The following is a 19,562-nucleotide window of genomic DNA, read 5'->3' as shown; positions in this document are numbered from 1 at the left end:
AAGATTTAGGTATTATTCTGCTTATGATCAAGAAGGCATTTATTTTTCTCTACAAAAGTTTTTAAAAGGGTAAGGTGCACTGTGAAGTCCTTACACTAGTTTTTGTGAGTTTATTGTGCATTTGAAACTGGAAGCCGGAGGCTGGGTCCTGTGAAGAGTATGGTATCAGGGTGTGGTATCTTTGGAACAAGTTTTACTTACATATTTTAAGTACTGAATGTGCAACAAAATGCCTGGTGTAAGAGAGAAAGAGATTTTCTTTATAAAGTTGCTCATTTCTACTTCTGCCAATACTAGCACGGATATTCAATTCAAGCTTTATTGTCCCTAGGGGAAATTTGTTTTATATTGTACCGTTTGTTGTAATGGTTTAGATATGCGACTGAGAAACTCATTCATTTTTGCTCCTGTAGGGCTGTAGTCCACCGGGGTTCATAGGTAAACTATAATCGTTCATCACTAAAGACCTGGAAACGGTGATATACGACTGCATTGAAGCTCTCATGAATCAAAGTCAAGAAGTGAAACGCATTGCTGCTATCAAGGACAAATATACTGATGGGGGGGTGGAGAAACGCAACATTTTCTGGAATGAGAATACTATAGGAGGAGGAGGAGGAGGTGTTGCGTTTCTTTTTTCCATCAGTGTCTTTCATGTGTGATACGAACTATATTTTTCTTCGTAACTACGAGACGCACATGAAATATTTTTTTCTTGATGGCAGTAGTGCGCTTCCTTAATTATGAGTTCAGGAAGGTGTAAAACGCAATGTACAGCGGTCCTCTAAGACACGCATGTAAAGACATATCCGTGCCTTTGGTACCTGGACTGCGCTTCCAGCTCTGATACTGTAGGTGGTGGCGTATGTCAAAGCGGAGTGCTATAAAAATACACCAATAGAGGCGTTTTTAAGGAAGTTTTGTAAGGGAGCAAAGCGGAAGACTGCAACTAGGCGGGCTTTCTCCCCCCTTAGCAACGGTTCCTCCGTACAGCCTAGCAACCTCCTCCGGATCCAGCATAGGACCGGGGAGTAGTCCGGCGCTATGGCGGCCCATGTCAGCGAGCTGGAGGCGGCGAAGAAGAACCTAAGCGAAGCCCTGGGAGAGAATTTGAAGCAGTGAGTAGGCCAGGCTAGGCTGCCCGACCATGCCTTTAAAGACGAATCCCCGCCCAGGGCTGTAATTTACCAGCGGAGCTGGCTCCCAGCGTCAGACGCTGAGTAGGCCTTGTAAAGCAGCGGGCTTTCCTGGCGTTGTGTTCCCGTCTTCCGCAAGCAGTACCTGCTCGCTTGCCTTCTGTTTAGAAACAAATGCTTGCTGTATTTCTATTCGTTATTTAATGCTTTTATTTGTTGTCTTCTTTCACCTCGAACACAGGAAGTTACTTTTAAATTATTTTATTTTTCTTAATTCTGAGCAAAAGTAGCACAAATCACGGTGGTGGGTATTCGAAACTCTGCTAGTTCTGTTCGGTCTGCTTGTTTGTCTTATGGACGATGTGCATTACTGTTCAGTTCAAGCCGCTTTTACAAGAGCCAGAGGTTTCTCTCCGTTTGTGTTATTATTTGAGAGAGTTTACTGCAACATCTGAGTCTTAGTTACTGTCGCAAAGTTGGAGCTCAGCTCTTGTGTAGTTAACGGGACTCGCCGGCGCATTTCGTTGTTTGGAATCTCGCTCAGGGCTGTTCTTGGCTTTATTTCACCGGATTGAAGTCGTTTTGCTGGCAGGCAGTTTTGTTCTGGATTCTCGGTCATTAATTTAACGTTCACTTGTAAGTGTCCTGTTCCACCAACCTTCCTGACTTCGCAGGAAATCTGCGCTGTGTCGTGTCTCGTCTCCTGCACACCTCTGCAAAGCCTCCTCACAAATTTAGTTTTGTTCCGGGCTAAATTCCAACGTGTGGCAATGGTGGCGGTAAATTCCCGCTCACAGGTGTATTCAGCGTGTGCTGTGTACAGCACCATCACTTTGTCCCACACAACCTGGGGCGCGTCGTGTAGCTGCAGAGGTTTGGAGTGTGTCGCAGACGGAGGCGCTCTCTTGTACAGACGTGTCTGTGACTTTCTGCAGGTACTGGGCAAATCTGAAGCTGTGGTTCAAACAGAAGATCAGTAAAGAAGAGTTTGACCTCGAGGCCAGGCGGCTGCTCAGCCCAGGGAACGGTAAGAACAGGCCTTCTGCAGGGGGGCTGCTGGGTAAGACTTGTCCTGCTTTATTGTAGTTGGTGTCGAAACCTTCAGCAGGTAAAAGTCTTCCACTGCAGCGTTCGGACTGCTCTGTTTGGTGGAATATTTTGTAAATCACCATTCGTTGGATTTTTTAAAATTTATCCTCGCACGTTCCTTGCTTTCTAACAGTGTTGTCTTGAATAAAGTGATTCCGAGCCCAGGGTTTATCGGTTGGGGTAAAGCATTCAGGGCACGTGTCTTTGAGAGTGTCCTGGTCAGTAAGTGTCCCTATGTTGCATCTTTCATTTTACAGGAATATAAAACATTTTACACACACTTTCATGTTTAGGATCTGTCTAGATATTTGCTTGTGGCACTTATTTTTAATAATAAAACGGTGTTAAACCCAATGTTCAAAAAGTTTTGAATGCCTTCTGTAGATAGGTGTATAAAACTCCTTATTTTAAAGTAATTGTTTATGAACAAACAGAATCCTCACCAGTTTTTTTTTTACACCCACTTGATTTGGAATTGCCAGTTGAGTGTTTCTCATGACTCAGCTTGCATCCATAATCCCTGCTACCTCAAAGGGGAATGTGCTCAATTGGCGGCAGACTCCCCTCACTCTTCCATCTTTGAGCCTGTTGTCACAGGCAGCAGAGGCCCACACCTAAGGCTCAGTGCTGATTGGAGGAGAGGCGTGCCCCTCGCCAACAGCCCAGCATGCCTGCAAGTACTTGGAAGCCACAGGTGTCATTGTCAGCAAGAGCCGAGAGAGCCCTTGGTGGACTAACCCTACTCATCCTTGGCACTCAAACCACCATGCTCAGTTACAGTTGGCTGGTGACATGACCCACGCCTCATGAAAAGCGCACGTTTACTGGATCCAGTCATTTTTTGGCATAGTTTTTTGTTCTGAAGAAAATCTGCGAAGGTCTGACTTAACCTCCTAAGGCACTTTGACATATAAAAGATGTGGCACAATACATTTACACTGGTTTTAAAATGTACACTGTAACTCAAATCTTGTCAGTTTGTTACTTTTTTTTTTAGTTTTCCTCATTTGAGAACTTGGCTTCTTAATTCTGTGAAGTCAGCAGTTTCATTTTACCTTTTCAGTCAAGTGTGGTAAATATTAGAAAGTTTGAATGCCAAAAACATTTAGGAGATTAACCCCTTGTGAAAGAGGAGGATGGATTGCCGCACACACTGACACCTGCTGGCATCTCTCTGCAGTGCACTTCCACAATGACTTCCTGCTGGCCATTCTCACCCGGTGCCAGATCATGGTCTCCACCCCAGGTAAGAGGCTTTGCGATCGCAGGGAATTTTTTTTCCTTTGTCAAATTGAAAACAAGACCACAGTCAAACTGTAATATGTCTGGAATGTTGAAACTGTGTGGTAGCAGTTCCAGTTTGAATTTTGCCAACTTTAAAAAAAGATAATACTTTTAACTGTCCTGGAGATTCCATGGTTATCCTACATACAGTCATACCTGAACTCTTCTCTGAATCAGTAAATTGGCATCCTATGCCTAATATTTCTTAAAATTCCTTCATTTCCCCACATGAGTTTTGGTTAGTAGAAGTTCCCTTTCCCTGGCACACAGACAGTTGTCAGTAGATGGCAGCAATCTACACTTAAAGTTCGGGTGCAGTAAGACGTAAGTCTCTGCTGATGTTGACTCTTGTGACACAAAGTGCGTTGGATAAACGTATAACACAATAGAGAGATTTTGAAAGGAGATAATCACCTCTGGACTTAATAAAACAGAATATACAGACTACTAAGTTAATGTACATGAAATCAAATTTTAATATTTTGCTATTTGTCATACACTGTCGTCCCAAGATCAGAAATACTTGCACAAGCAGGTAATGCAAAACTGATCTTGGGTTAGAATCGGCGGGTTTTATTCTTCAGAGAAAGTCTGTCCCCTCTCGGTAGAACCAGTGAAAGAGAGGTCTCGGATTCATTTGTTCTCTCCCTCTCCTTGTTAGTCCTTGCCAGCTGTGCTTGTTTAAATTTCAAATGGGAAGCTTCCTCAGGAGAAGAGATGCAGAAACATACAGGTCTACAGTGCTCAGTTGGTAAAGCTCCTTTGCTTGGAGAGCAGTGTGAGCTCCAGGACTTGGACATTGCTCCTTCAAAGTTCAGTCATGTCACCCTCCGTCAGTGACAGCGCAGGAAGTGGAAGAGCAACCAGGTGCCTGTGGCTTTAAAGGGGACACGCAGGGTGACACTCAGCACTTCCTCTCCTGTGGACAGGTCATGACGAGTGGCTCAGCAGGTGGACATGTGGCTGCGCTCCTGCAACGTGTATTCCTCTCTCCTGAGCAGTGCAGGGACTGTTGCAGGAGAGCCTAGTCTTGCTAATTCTAAGGGAGGCAGGAGTATAATGGGAAATAATTGGCCATTGCAAGCTCAAAAACGCTTTATGAGAAAGAAAGAAAGGCAAAAATAGCAGGAACATGAAATACTACAGTACGTGTAGTATTGATGGATATGGTAGTTCACTGTTTCTGAAGACTCCTTTTGCTGTGCTGGATTATGACAAAATATTTGCATTAATCTCCAGGGAAGTCACTTACTGCATCAAATGCAGTTCTAACTTAAGCAGTTTAGTTTGTGAGTATGTGTGAATTGGCTGACTTATGAATTTTCTTTCTGGAGAGCTGATATTGGTTTACTCGTGATATTACCATGCAGCTCACACTAAAGGTAAATGTTTAATGGCATGTAAAAAATGCGTACAGATTGTTTTCCTTTTCTTCACTGCACATAGACTCGAAGAAAGGTGCTTTTACATGGCACATTGACAAGGTTGATTGCTTGGCTTTAGAAACTTCCTGTAATGTGTGGACGGATTTTTAAAATGCACCTTTACTGAACAAATCCAGCTGCTTCTACCCGTTAAACATTTTTCTGATGAAAGTTGCTTTATGGCTTTGAGTTAAGAAATAACATATGTCTATGTGCATTTTCAACAATTAGCGTGCCCTTCTATAAAACTGTCATTCCTATTATGTGATTAAAATGGATTTTTTGTTAGTCATCCTATATAACTTATTTACTTGTCGTAATGAACAACACAAGGAAAAATTAATATAAAAATGGAATTTTTAAAGAGTGCATGTTACAACACCAGGAAAAAAATGGGAAAAAGCCTACCGCAGAAAGCTTGATGTGTTCATTCATGAACCTTCTGTAATGCAGACCTTGGCCACAAGGTGCCATGTAACAAGATTAACAAGATTGTCTAGGATTAGCGAAACATTTTGCATTTAGGCCATGAAGAACATTATCTTAAATTAAAGGAGGCCATTTGTTCAGTTTCCAGTGGCTCAGTTTGTCTGATGGTGTTTGACATCTAGGTGACTTTTAAAAGCTGTCTCTTCAACCGAACAGTTGGGTAGATGGCTCTCTGTTGGGGGGGGGACAACCAACAAAAAACCTTTTAATTCTTAAGTGACCTTCTCCATAGAATCCACTTGAAATAAAATGCAAATTCCATTGACATTAAAATAATAGGTAATAGTTTAAATTTCTTCTTGTTTATTCATTTTAAAGCACACTGAGCTCACAGACTTAATATAAAGTGCATTTTCCTAGTGCAGTTATCTTTTGTTAGTATGTTTGGTTCTGCTATAGTACAGTATTTGTGTTCCTATAGAAATTGTGCATTATAGATATAATTAAGTCCTTGGCAATACTATGACTGGCCACCGTTTTTCTATGCTGCTGAATTATTTTTTGTGTGTTAACGCCGAGAAGTGAATAAGAAAGTCTTGTTCTAATCTCATGCGACCACACACATTGGCTTTCCTGGTTAAGAAGGAAGTTGGGGTTCAATAGAGGAGGACAGGAAGCTTGAACCACATTCCAGTACTGCATGTAAAGATCGCCACAAAACTGAGTTGGCCGGGATAAGCTAGAGGAATCTGCATGTCACCACATACCCATTCATTCTGATCATGAGAGAGGGGATGGAAACAGGAGGAGCCTGGTGAAAGGCTTGACAGTAACGCCTGAAAAACGCAGAACTTTTACAGAAGTTAAAATTTTTAACCATCACTCAAAGCAAATAATGGGTAACTCTAATCATGTCTTACCCAGATACGTTTTGCATTCCAGTATATAGTGTCTCTAAACCATAAATGATGGAAGTGACTGTGATTTATGTAGCATATTTTATTATTTTGTTTTACATTACTAAGTTAAATATTTAATTTTGAAATGTATTACAGTAGACAGCAGTACGGTAGAAAGGGAAGGATAGGGAGAGATCAAAAACCAGGGAGAAGACAAGTTTCCAGGTATCAGACAGATAAATTGAGCTACACCCAGTGAGCTGCCCTTTACAACTTTACAAAAAGGTAGGCTCCTCCGACACATGACCTTTTTTGCTTTGCAAATATGGCTGTTATGAGTACTTTCTTCTTGGCAGAAACTAATAAAGAAACTGTTCCTGCTTTCTGCCTCCCATCCCATTAGTCAGCTATTTCTTTGTGCCTTCTCTTACGTCAAAGTATTAGGGTACTGTCAGATGCATAGAGTTGAGAAAAATCACAGATTTAGCTTGGGGTTTTTGATCTTCTGTGGTCTGTTGTGTGCTCTCCCTGATTGTGTTTCTCCTGTGTCTTTCAGAGGGTCCTGGCTCTTTGCCTTGGGCTGGGGGCTCTGCCTCTAAGCCTGGGAAGCCCAAAGGAAAGAAGAAGTTCTCCTCAGTCAGACAGAAATTTGACGTAAGTCCCCATCTTATTCCATCTGCTCTTCTGAAATTACAGCTTCCCCTCTGTATTTCTATTCGCCCCAACTTTCATATCCAAATCATTTTCCCCCTAGCTTGGAATACTGAATCCCACTTCCACCTGCCTTCCCTCCAGTGTCTCCATCTGCATGTTGTCTCCCTCTTTGTGCTGGGAGCCCTGGCCTCTGGCCTCCACGCTGTAAGCTGCTGACACCATGTACAGCAAAATCCCAAATTTACGTCCTGCCATTGAAGTGGAAAGGCCAGTTTTACGGAATGAAAGTGACTGGGTTGTAAGCTGACCTTTACATGGTGGCACTGGCTGTTTCCCACTTGAACACACACTTCCCTGTTCAGTCGTTTCTTTCCCATCACATCCGAACAGCAATCGGGAACAGGATTCACCACTTTGTAAGACTTGGGGAGTGTTACCTCGTGGAAATTGAATTGCTCGCCGAATCCTCTGTTTCCGTGCATAGTCCCGCTGTGAAATAAATATATCTTCTTCTTTGACCATATCGCTGTTCTCTGATTCTCACCATCCTCAATAATATATAAAATCTATTACCATGATTATTGATCCATATGCAGTAGGCTTTATTTTTGTTAATGAAGGAAAAAAACGCAAAACTACATGTTTTAGTTTCCAACGTTATTTGACTAATTTGTGAAGAGTGAACTACACAACACCCATCTTAATGAAAATCTTTTTTTTTGAGAATGAAATCGACCTGACCTGTTTCATAAAAATGGGATTTTACTGTGATCTTATGTAGACTCAAACCCATTCACAGTTCGCTACACAGCTACTATTCTTATGAGAGTAGCTATGTAGTCTGTATGTTTATACATGTCTGTATTTGGTATGTACCCCAGGGGGCACTTTTTTGAGTTTGTTACATGGGTCGAGGTAAAATTCTCTTTAGGGAACTAGGGCCTGACAGGGCTGCAACCATATTATTTTTGGTTGTGGTGTGTGGGCACTTCTGAGCCTTGCTGTTACAAGTAGATTCAGTTGTCTGAAAAAACGCGTTTATTTCGGGCTGAAAAACACGTTTTGAAAAGTGTGATGTTACTGCCCCATAACTTACATGGGGTTGACCAAACTTGCAGAAACATGTTTATTTCTGCTGAAAAACACGTTTTGACACTTTCTGTACACTGGGGTTAAGGGCTGAGTGTGTGGGCTCTTCTGAGCCTGGCTACTACAAGGAGATTCTGCTGTCTGAAAAAACGCGTTTATTTCGGGCTGAAAAACACGTTTTGAAAAGTGTCTTGTTACTGCCCCATAACTTACATGGGGTTGACCAAACTTGCAGAAACATGTTTATTTCTGCTGAAAAACACGTTTTGACCCTTTCTGCACACTGGGGTTAAGGGCTGAGTGTGTGGGCACTTCTGAGCCTTGCTGTTACAAGTAGATTCAGTTGTCTGAAAAAACGCGTTATTATTATTTTATTATTATTTTTTTATTCATGCAAGTTTTGCTCTGCATATTATTTCATAAAACGACAATGGGTAATAGGGAGACTCTTTCAGACTCTGCCCCTCTACAATGTAATCTAAATTTTTTGTACAACATTATACCACTGCCATTCCAGAGAAGCCTACAAGTCTCCTCTTGTTTAGTAGTTTGTTCCATATCGGGTTTTGTGAACTGCCAGTAAATACACAAATATATCCACCGTCTGGTGGAGGTTATTTCGAGATTCGTACCTTTTGTTATGGGAATTCTCTGGTACAGCTGTTGGAGAAGCTGGAATGGGTCAAGCTGCTAAGCAGTGGGAGTCTTTTGCTCATTTTCCGTGATCTGCATAACTCCACGGCTCTCTCTCTCCCCCAGCACCGCTTCCAGCCCCAGAACCCACTCAGCGGCGCGCAGCCCTTCAGCCCGAGGGAGGCCGGGGCGGAGGAGGAGGAGCTGCGTCTCAGCGCACACACGCTGCTGCTGCCCACCAGGGGGCAGCTGGAGGCTCGGATGATGGTGACAGCCTTTGAGCTCGGCTTGGACAACGTCACCGAGGATGCTGTCAGCACACTGGTCTGCGCTGTGGAGGTACGATGATGGGGATGGGGGAGGATGGAGGATAATTGTTTTACAAAAATCCTTCCTCGGTTCCTGCACGTTTTCCACAGAGAAGGTAGAGGAGAGACAGGGGTATCTGCAGATAGACTAACTATGGTTTGGCATAATATGGTTCCAACTTCCACACCAGTTCTTTGTGATCTTGCACTGCAGCTGCCTGTGCCTCTGCTCTGATTAAAATGAGTTTTTCTCAGTTACTGGCTAGCTCCTTTTTATTGTAATGAGGAAATAAATGTGCTTATTGCATTATTTTCTTTATGATTTATGATTAGAGGTAATTTATTCATCTGATCTGCATACCCAGGAACTGGGAAGCCCTGATAAACTCATTATTCACTCTTTTCTTGCACGTTTTGAAATAAGGGACTTTCTTTTTCAGTGTTGTTGATATCTTACATTTCATGAACAAAGCTCAAGACAATTTGGGAACAAAACATTGCAAGAACCAAAACCCCCCTCCAGTTTAAAACCTATTTTTTTGCATAAGACCTTATAGTGTACCCTGTCCTTCCTCCTCCTCTGTCACTGCTTTGAAATGGGGAAGTGAAATGGTGTTCAGCGTGTGTTAAATATATTTACAGCCGAGGAAAAGTGTTGGATAGTGGTTGGACAGTAAAGGGATCAGAGAGGGATGATGCACTTCAGTTGAAATGCAGGAGATCACTTTGAAAGCATACATGATTCTTTATCTGGTTTTAAAATGGGCACAAGCCAGTATCTAGTATGAATTAGTGTGGGAGGATGAGGGATCTTTCTCTGCTCTTACGTGACGAGGTACTTTTCAACAGCTTCTTCTGTACTATTTTTGGACTAACCCTTGGGTGCTTTTTCAATACACAGTTTTTCCAGTTTGAATTTCTGTAGGGATTCTAAGAACCTTGGCTTTAAGTGTAGAACAGCTGCCAGTTTGCCAACAAGCATAAAGATATTTAACTTTAATATAGGGGTGTATGTTGACACTGTGTTGTAAAGACCTGAAAATCTGCTCCCGGACAAGTCAATACACCTTCTTGAAGGAATGTTTAAAGAGACAAATTTTCCCTGGTTCACCCTGTGCTCCCAGAAAGAGAGTAAGTTAACATCAAAGTCATACCTTTCCACGCAGTCATAGTGTTAATGTACACCTTTTCTTTCACCCCCTTGAATAATAGTAATTAAGGGGTCTAAATGTGACCCTCTCCCCCTCAAGATCACATCAATATCTTTGATAATTTTGGCATCTGCTGGATCTTGGTGCCAATATTATATACAGTGTGCTGTATTTTACTTATACAACAAATTTGAAAGCAACAAAGTCTACTCTTGTACCAAGTCACATCCTGCAGGGTTCTTGAGGACAGTGATGGCTGAAGTCCATCTAACCGTACGAACTCATGCATATCGGCCAGTACAATGAAATTCAGGGCTGGCTGCTCATTTGAAGATCTCTGCAGCCATTCATTGATGCCCAGGTCCAGATCTGCCCACACCAGCAAGCCATTTGGAAAGGTGCCCCTGCCTGCCATATAATAATGTAACAAAGGTGTGGAGCAGGTGCCTATACAATTAAAACTTATATCAGTTTAGTTGCTAACATATACCAGTTCATGAGGAAATAGGTTCACAGTAACAAAGAAATTCCACTAATGTTTAAAAAAATTCAATCCTTTATTAGAAGAGCAGGACACGGTCTTGCGGAGATTCATTTTTATTGAGTTCAATAAGTACAGCAGTGTACGTTGAGTCTGTTTTCTAATTTCTAAATGAGTTTGGCTCATTTCATGCTCAAGAGGTTTGCATCCTGTTCTTTGAAGTTGTTTGCTCTTTCTCTTGATAACTTCGTTAGGCACAGGTCAATTTATTTTTCCTCTACAAAGATGGTTCTTTTATTTTAACAGACCTTGTGGTGGTGTGTTCACCAATACAAAGCTGTATACTTAACATATACCAGTACTTTTTCCATACATATCAAGTAATTGCACTTTGACCTTGAATATATGCTGATGTGTCCCACTTCAAAGACTTATCCAAAATCTGTTACTGGCTGCCTAAACTATGTGCTGAAATAGACAAATACAATGCTATTTTCCATCGCTTCCCAAAACCCAATAAAAGCTACCCCTTATTTGCAATTTTATGACATAATTATTCTATTTAAAGTTTTATTTACTTTGTTTCTGTCTTTTTAAACAGTATTCCTGGGAAGAATTGTCAGCTATTCAAACAAACTTTTTGTTGATTAAAAAACAGAAATGAAAATATCTGGGTTTTTAGAAATTAGAGTTGTCAGAAAGACAACATATTAATTGTATCCAGGATATGATGCATATGTTTTTCCACCTGCACGGTTCAGTTTGTGTCTAGAAGTTGGTGGTTAGAGCTTTGGATGAGAGAGTTAGCAGACTGCAAACACAGGGACAGGAAGAAACTCCAGCTGAAAGCTGACAGAAAGGACTGCCAAAAAGGCACCAAACGTTGTCAGTAGTGAGGCTGCTGAGCGAGGAGTCCCAGGAGGCCCCTTGAGGGAGCAAAAAGAAACCATTGTGGCATGAGTCAGAAGGCCGAGCCATGGCCTCCATAGGTGGTGAGTGCTCCAGCTTCGTCCATGCCTTCGCCTCTACACAAAGAGGAGGAGTACAAGTTGCCTCTTCCACTGCCCTAACCTCTGGAGAGGAAGGAGGAAGACTATTGGCTGCTGCCCTGCCCCTGCTGGCATCCTTCCCAGTATTCCCAGGAGGAGCTGACATTTTACCCATTACCAGAGAGTATCTCCAGGTAACTGGCCTCCTTACGTCTTTAGTGGCCAGGGATGTCCTGCCAGTGTCCCGCCCAGCAGTTCCAGTGGGGTAGGGTGTCAGCAGGCTGTTGACATCTAGCCCGTTGTCTTCAGAGGGATAAGATGCCATGACATCAACACCCTGCCTGTCATCCTTTGTACATGGTACCTTCCTGAAATCTTCAGTAAAAGAGCACTGCCAGATAATGGATTGCCTGTCTAGCCATTGGAACGTAAGGATCTCAGAGCTGTACCCCTGAAGAGCTGACCTTGCAACAGTATTCTACATTAAGGTTCCAAGATGGAGTGCCCCATGCACCACTGCAAGGGGAAGTGGGGACCCTTTTCCGCCGGCTCTAGATAGATTCAAGAAGGAAGACAGCCATCTGGGATTGTTCCCTCTTTTCTGTCCATGTTGTGTTTTAGTAGACAGTTGCTTATGCATGTTGTAGGGATGAGCTCTGTAGTAGAATATGTGATAAGTTGCCTGCAGATACTGTAGCAAAGGAACTGCCACTAGGAGCTGCTAGAAACTTTGGATTTAAGTATTCACAGATTTACTCGCTGCAGTGTATAACAGTTTTACCTATGTTTTGGAAAGCAAAGATTTCTTACAGGCTTTAGCAAGGTCTCTGGATACAAGGATGGCACACAGTGGAAGAATTGTTGTCTTTATAGGTTTTTGTGGTCTCTAGTGCCCAATAGCAATCCCATCTTAATGCAACCTATCAGATATGTATATAACATTCAAGATATCATGTCAGTTTGGAAAACCAGGTATACAATGCACTTTAAACATTCTAGATCATATGCAAACCTGTTTGTCAAGTGCTGAATACCTGCTGATTTTAAAAACACCTTTCAAATGGCACCTGATAAAAACTTACAAAACAACTGATTTGGTTCAGTTAAATAATTGACGTATAAATTAAAGGGAAACCAAAAACGGTCCTCAAGAACCAGGTTTGCTCACCTCTGTTCTAAACTAATTGCTTTTGTGTAAAAATCACATTAGTGTTATATCGATATGTTACTGTGTTACTGGATGTCAGGCAGCGTATATAGAGGCCATTAAAAGCATAGGCAGTACAACATATATAAAACTCTACAATGTTGTGGACATTAATGCAACAGTGGCAGGAGACAAACTTAGGTATATACACATTATTCTAAATAAGCACAGTATAGGAAAACACAAGGCATGATGCATCCAAAATAAGATTGTCTTCTGTTGTTCTGCTTTTTGAATAAAGTTTTACCATGACTCATTTGGTAAATTAGCAGTTTTGCTAATTCTGACAAGGTGGCACAGTATAGTAGAGCAGTGCTAATTGTGCTGATCTTGTTCTGTCAACTTTAGTTTTTGATGAACAAGAGCACTTTTATTTCATAAGTGGATATTTTATGAAAAACATACATGGATATGAGAGAATATGGACAGGGTATTCCTTTATCATATCTGTGTTCTTAGACTCTAAGCAAATTGAAGGTGTTTTCATTTAGTTCCACATTCGTGTAGCCACAGTCAGTACTTGCAGACCAGCCCTTTCTCATGGCCACAGAAAACCATGAGGCAAAAGTCTGCAAGCACTGTAATACAGACCCACTCAGTGGCATGATCAGCTTGCAATGGCAGTTTCTTAACTTGAATTTGTTAATGTACCGTTCTGTCATGGTAGAATTATCTTTCTTTAAAAAATTAAACTTTTGCTTTCATTGTTAAATGCTCACACTTGCAGGCTGCATACAATAATATATACAATCTGGCTTATAGACAATTTGAGAAAATTCAGCTATGGGTGGCCCTTTCTCAGGACTACACATTGCCACTTCAGCAGGACCGTTGAGTGAAGGGTGAGCAGGCTGGCTGGAGTCGAGGCTCGAGTCTCCACTGGAGATAGGGAACATTCTGGCTTGCGCTTCTGAAACTGGTAGTCAGCTGTTCTTTGTTCTTCAGGTTTGCACGGCTGTCCCAAGTGTATACTTCAAAGCCAGCATTACCAGTTCACCCAAAAACTACAAAGAGACAGAAAGGTGAAACATTTATGCATACAAAACGTCTAGACCCCCTTCCTCCCTCTCTGTTCCAGCACCACCTGAAAGATGTCCTGACAGCCGTGGTCTCCCGGAGAAAGGCGTACCGACTGCGTGACGGGCACTTCCCCTACGCCTTCGGTAGTGACATCACACCGCAGCCCTACTTGAAGAACAGTGTGGCAGCCTACCAGAGCTGCACAGAGTGGTGAGGAAGGCCTGGGACATATCGCACTGCTCTTGCCTATGAAGGCAGTTTCTAAATTTGATACAGAAGAACTTTTTAACACTATAGAATGTTATGAAACTAAAATACTGGTAAAATAATTTAACGTAGAGTCTACCCTTGGTCTCTCTGTCACTACACGGTTTTCTACAGCTGATGTTTGAAGTGTTGTTGAGCTGTGGAAAAATGTGCATATGCAAAAATAACAGAAGAACAAAGCTGTGCAAAGCTGCAGAAATGTGTTCCACAGGAACACAAGATCATTTTGATTGAAGCAGACATGTAAATTAAAACAGTACATGCATCCTAGTTCTTTACACTTTAGGTGTGTCTGTTTCTCATTTTGTGCTTCTAAATAAAACAGTTTTATTTGGATATCCAGTATCTAGTTTCATAAAATTTGAAAAAACATCCCTTTGTATGTGTGCAATTTGAGATAACCATTATATAATAACAGCACATTGTAAATTAAGGATACAGTTATATCTTTAATTTACAATGTACAGTTTTCTGCAGACCTCTTAGTTTAATCAACATGTATATTTTTTGGGATTCTTAAAGCTATTTTGTCTATTAAATTTATCTTTTGCAAATCACAAGGTATATGAAGTTGTAGTAGTATCTATTGTTTGCTGCACTTCTTTGTTTAAAGAAATCTAACAGGATCTGCCTTCTTAATCCACACTGGCTATCCCACAAAACTATCTCATTACATTGCACGTGTCAGACCAATGCAGTGTCAGACTTGCTGTGCCCGTATTATGCTATAGAACTCGCATCTTGTGGTGCTCCTCCACAACACACTGCTAATAGGCTGTGTATTCATACCCCACAGTTATCCACCAAGTGTAGCTCAGCTCAGACCTCTGGCTTTAGTAAACCCTCTGGCAGTATGTGTGGGAGGGCGAGTGTGTGTGTGTGTGGGTATGGACCAGGACAGCTTTGTGACAGTACAGTACATGGAGCAGCGGTAGCTTTGAGAGGAAGTTGGCTCCTGGCTCAGCCTGACTGAAGGGTGCGTCACTGTCTCACACCTTTCCAAGCTACAGGAACTCGAATGCTAATAAGTGGGGAAAAACTTAAGAATTTCCCCTTTTGCTCGCTTATTTTTTCAGTAATTCTCACTTTTGTCAAGTTTAAACATTTTGGCAGCCGCTTTTTACAGATTTCTTGTAGCTTCTTTCTCCTTACTGGAAGCATATGTGTGGGTATGCTTTTTTTACGTTCTGTAATTGTTTGATACGGTTTTACTTGAATTATTTTACTTTAACCTGTAAACCTTCAAAACCGCTGTTCCATCTGCTCTTTTTGTCTTTTGGGGGGCTGTGCCTCCACAGTGTGTTTAAACCTGCTTAACAGAAGAGTTTAGATTTATTGGGGCTAACTATGGTCCATTAGTGCTGTTCGGATATCTCGTTTGTACAGGAATTCACAGATCTGCTGTTGCTGCTGGCTGCTGCAGCTCAGGCTATTGACTGTGTGCATCCTTGTGGAATCCATGTGTATACTGGACAGATGAGGTCAAGACGTGAACTCACATGTTCTGTATTCTAGCCTAAACGCTTATTTTATTCATTGGTTTTAGTGTGGGTTTATTTTGTGTTGTTGGTGCCTGTCTTATGCTTTCAGAAGTGTGTACATAAAAGGTGCTTTAGAAAGGTCTTTCTATCTCCTCTGCCCCAGTAGCAGTATGATCTCCCTCTAACCTCCTCTCTCCAGTCCTCCCCCCAGCGCCTCTCTGCCGGCAGGGCCGCCCCCCCAGGTGTCGCCAGATGAGGCAGAGCAGCAGGCTGCACTCCTGTTGGCCTGTTCAGGAGACCGCCTCCCTCCCCCACTGCCCCCTATCAACATGTCGGACCTCCTGGAGGCACTGCAGGTATGGAGGACACCAGGGGGGCATGTTAGCAAGATAGTTTTATAGCTGCCTAATGATGGCGATTACAGCATGTCAGCTCCTTTTAACTTACTTGAGTTTGCATGGAAACTAGGGAAAAGATTAGTCACTTTGCCAGTTGCTGTGCATGCATTTGTCACAAGTGAAAAATCAAAAGCCCTTAATATTTTACTTAAGTGTTATAAGTAATGGTTCCTTTTTTGAATATGGTATTAACTTAACATTTACAAATTATCATCTAAAAAATAAAATCGGGGTCTGCTGCTCTAAGCAGACATCCAGTGTGAACTGGATTCTTGTGGCATTCAGAACCACTGTGGAGCTTCAAGAACAAATACTTTCAGTGGAAATTCATGTTAATGATGATGAGCTGTTCGTCCCTGACTGGCCACTGCTCTTCACAGGTTCACCGGGAGGTCATGCCCTCTCACACTGTGTATGCCCTCAACATGGAGCGTATCCTGGCACGGCTGTGGCACCCCAGTCACGAAGAGCTGGAGCAGGACCACATCCACCGACGGCGCCTGGCTGCCAAGGAAGGACTTCTGGTCTGTTGACCGGCTCTCAGAGAGACAGAGTGCTTCAGAAAGCAGGCCTGTGTGACCAAGCTTCCCAAGATAGTACAGTCTCCTCTGGGGCCTCTCCCAAAATGAACTCGTGCTTTTGGGAATGTCTACTAGACTGAACTTTTGGTTTCACTTTAAGAGGTGGTTCAATCCTACTTGTGATGTAGAAATACAGAACACTGAGAGCCAGTATCCAGTAACTGTGGGAGGGGTGGGGGTGTCCCAGATTCTGATTGTGGTGATGAGAAACTCAAGGATTGTCAAAGGGACTCAAGGTGGTATTCAAACTTGTACAATGGGAAGTTCTAATCGCTGTTTAAACAACCTGAGAAGCACAAGATTTTTACAAAAACCAGTCTGGTCTTATGACTAACCTTCACAATATATCATCACAAATTGATGGCCTGGCCACGTCAGAGATGGAGAGACAGTAGGGGTATAAACAAATTCAGGAACTTTCTGCTGAGGATGGATTGTGATAATGAAAGTGTCCAGTACTGCTGGAGAAGATTAACCAAGTCAGCGCTGTCATGAAAGTAGTGAATGCCATATTCAGCACCCTGCTTACTTTCTTCCCTGCACATATTTCTTTCCTAGCCCAGCCTGCTCTAAGGAGTCTGAGCAAGATGAAGTCTTATGTTAATGCAGCCAGATATCCTCAGGATCTGCTTAAATACATTGAGAAGTGTTTTCCCCCCTTCTCCGACACATTCAATCATACTAACTGAAGTGCTATTTGTCAGTTGCTGATTAAAACACCCCATGAAGAGCATACATTTGTAAGTGATCATAAAAAGTTACATAAACTGTCATGAGTGTATAAATCCGTCTTATGCTAATAATTTAAAAGATGCTCTTGCCTTTATGAGGCTTAACCAAAAAGTAAAGGGATGAACAGCTCCAGTTCAGTCCAGGTCAGTGGGTTTATTCCACATCAGCTTTCTCTTTGCTACATCATTTACTTTCTTGATGAAAAGGATCATTCCAAGGCCTCTTTTTGATGACTTGAAGCTTACCTGTTAAACCTACACAGCGGTGCAGATCTCAAGGCTGCTAGAACCCGCTTCTGTCTGTCTGCAGCGTGACTCACCCCACCTTCCTGAGCTATAGCGGACGGGGCTGTGGCGCTCAACAAGCTCTTGCTGTGATGTTTTGGTTGTAGACTATTTACAGGAGAGGTACAAGTAATTTTGTCAGTACTGACTGTAAATAGTACATTGACTTATGTAATTAAAATAACTGATGCACTTTATTGCATTGTTTCTGTAGAATGTTTTCAAGAAACAACTTTTTTTTCCCCACCTCAAATACATTTTCCCATTTTGCAGTGTTTTGACCCCAAGCAAATGCTACATGACATCTTAATGCTGGGAACTCCAGTGTAAAGAAATAGTGAGTTTCAGAGCTGAAAATTGTACAGGAGGAGAAATAAAAAAGTCTTTTTCAGTATTTTTTTAAACCCGTGAAACTTTTTTCTGTAAAGGTCAGCTGATGAACTTCCTAAAAGTACACCGATTGTTAACATTCTTGAGACTCATCAGTTTTAGACATTTAAGAAATTGACTAAAAATAGCCACTAGGTGTCACTAGTGATCTATAGTGTTTTATCCTATGCAGCGTTTTAGTCAAATGGAACTTGTGACAAATGAATAGCCTACCGCGAAACAAAATTAAAGTAATTTGGCATTGCTGAAACACAACTTGGTTTTCTTGAATGGTCACAGGACTGAGATATTGTCGACTGACACAAAAGGTCACAGGAATGCATTGTTTCATAGTATAAATTTAATCTAATGTGTAACTGGTCATTGTGCGTGCTGGAGTTTCCAGTGTTCACATTAATATTAAGAAACTGTAAGCTGTAAACTAGATTTGCTGCGTAGGTGTAGCAGGTGCTGGTGACTCCTGCTGTTTCTGTACTTATCCCTCAAAGCCAGAGTGAATACAGGAGGATTGTTTACAAACCAGCTGTGAACATGCTTGAATTGTCAGGTTATTCTAGTGAAGGACATTCTGTAGCTTAACTTCACTGTCACTCCCCCACACCTCTTTTGAACTCTTTGACTTTATTTAAACTGTGAACAAGTGTCTTGAGGGTCACAGGATGGTACAGAACTCTAGACACAAGCTGCACCAGAAGGTGCTTATGTATGGACATGTTGCTAATCTGGGTCGTTGGGACTGCACCTGGTAAAAAGGGACTTTTTTTTTCACTTGCTTTCTCCAGTCAAAGATAATGTGTTCACTTTATAATGCACATATAACTGGGTCATCTCCTGCATTTAAAAAAATGGGGGATTTTATTTTCTCATTCAAAGAGAGTAAACTCATGGAGAAAATCCTTTTTGATAAACATAGTACTATAAATGTATGAATTAATGTTAGCTGGAAGATAAGTTGTCCTTCTCCTTAAGACAAAACAGATTGACCAACAAGGGGGAAAAGATTTTCCTTTACTTGTGAGTCACATTGCCATGATAACACTGAGATTTTTAAAGGGCGACTCCCTGAGGAAATGGAGCAGTGAACCTCAGCATTTATATTCACCTAGTATGTAAAGCATTCCAGCCAGGCAGAAAGATAATTATATGAGTAGCCAACCAACTCGGAATCAATCATGATACCTTCTTAAATTAAACTAATACACTGAAAAGCTACCCCTGACCTGACAGGCATAAATATAGCAGAGCTCCTGCAAGCCGCCTTTTTCAGCAATTGTAAAACGATCTGTTTTTGATTAGTTTTGTTTTCGTACCTCGAATCGAGTCGTGGGTGTTTCCTTCCCGCTGATTCCCCTGTATAAACAGATTTGTCCTCTGCTCCCAAAGCTAGGTTCTGCTCAGCGTCTTCCGACCAAACAGCAACACCCCCCCACTCCCTCCTTCAGGCTCCCAGACCGTGCTGGTTTCAGCTTACTTGTAGTTTTAACATGTTGACGTGTAGTTTTAACATGTTGACGTTTTCAGTAGTTTACAGTATGTGCTGAAATAGTTTAAAAGGCTTAGTTAGCAAATCATTAGTTCAGCTAAGAGCTCGAGTCCAAGATTATCTGGAATAAGACCAAAGAGAGAGAAATGTTGG

The 19,562-nt window shown here is 41.9% G+C and overlaps 1 protein-coding gene across 1 annotated transcript; it reads left to right on the top strand.

Moving 5' to 3' along the window:
• The first annotated feature begins 827 nt into the window (after positions 1-827).
• On the top strand, positions 828-17,733 carry tada1 (transcriptional adaptor 1). The gene is made up of 8 exons (XM_015356720.2): positions 828-1,118; positions 2,072-2,163; positions 3,406-3,471; positions 6,818-6,915; positions 8,764-8,976; positions 13,852-14,003; positions 15,741-15,897; positions 16,320-17,733. The coding sequence occupies exons 1-8, from the start codon at positions 1,045-1,047 to the stop codon at positions 16,470-16,472; spliced, it is 1,005 nt and encodes a 334-aa protein (XP_015212206.1). The 5' UTR covers positions 828-1,044; the 3' UTR covers positions 16,473-17,733.
• Positions 17,734-19,562: the final 1,829 nt, after the last annotated feature.

This window comes from Lepisosteus oculatus, chromosome 9 (assembly GCF_040954835.1).
Source record: "Lepisosteus oculatus isolate fLepOcu1 chromosome 9, fLepOcu1.hap2, whole genome shotgun sequence".
In the NCBI taxonomy this organism is placed as follows: Eukaryota; Metazoa; Chordata; class Actinopteri; order Semionotiformes; family Lepisosteidae; genus Lepisosteus; species Lepisosteus oculatus.
This window is presented reverse-complemented; position numbering and strand designations above follow the sequence as displayed.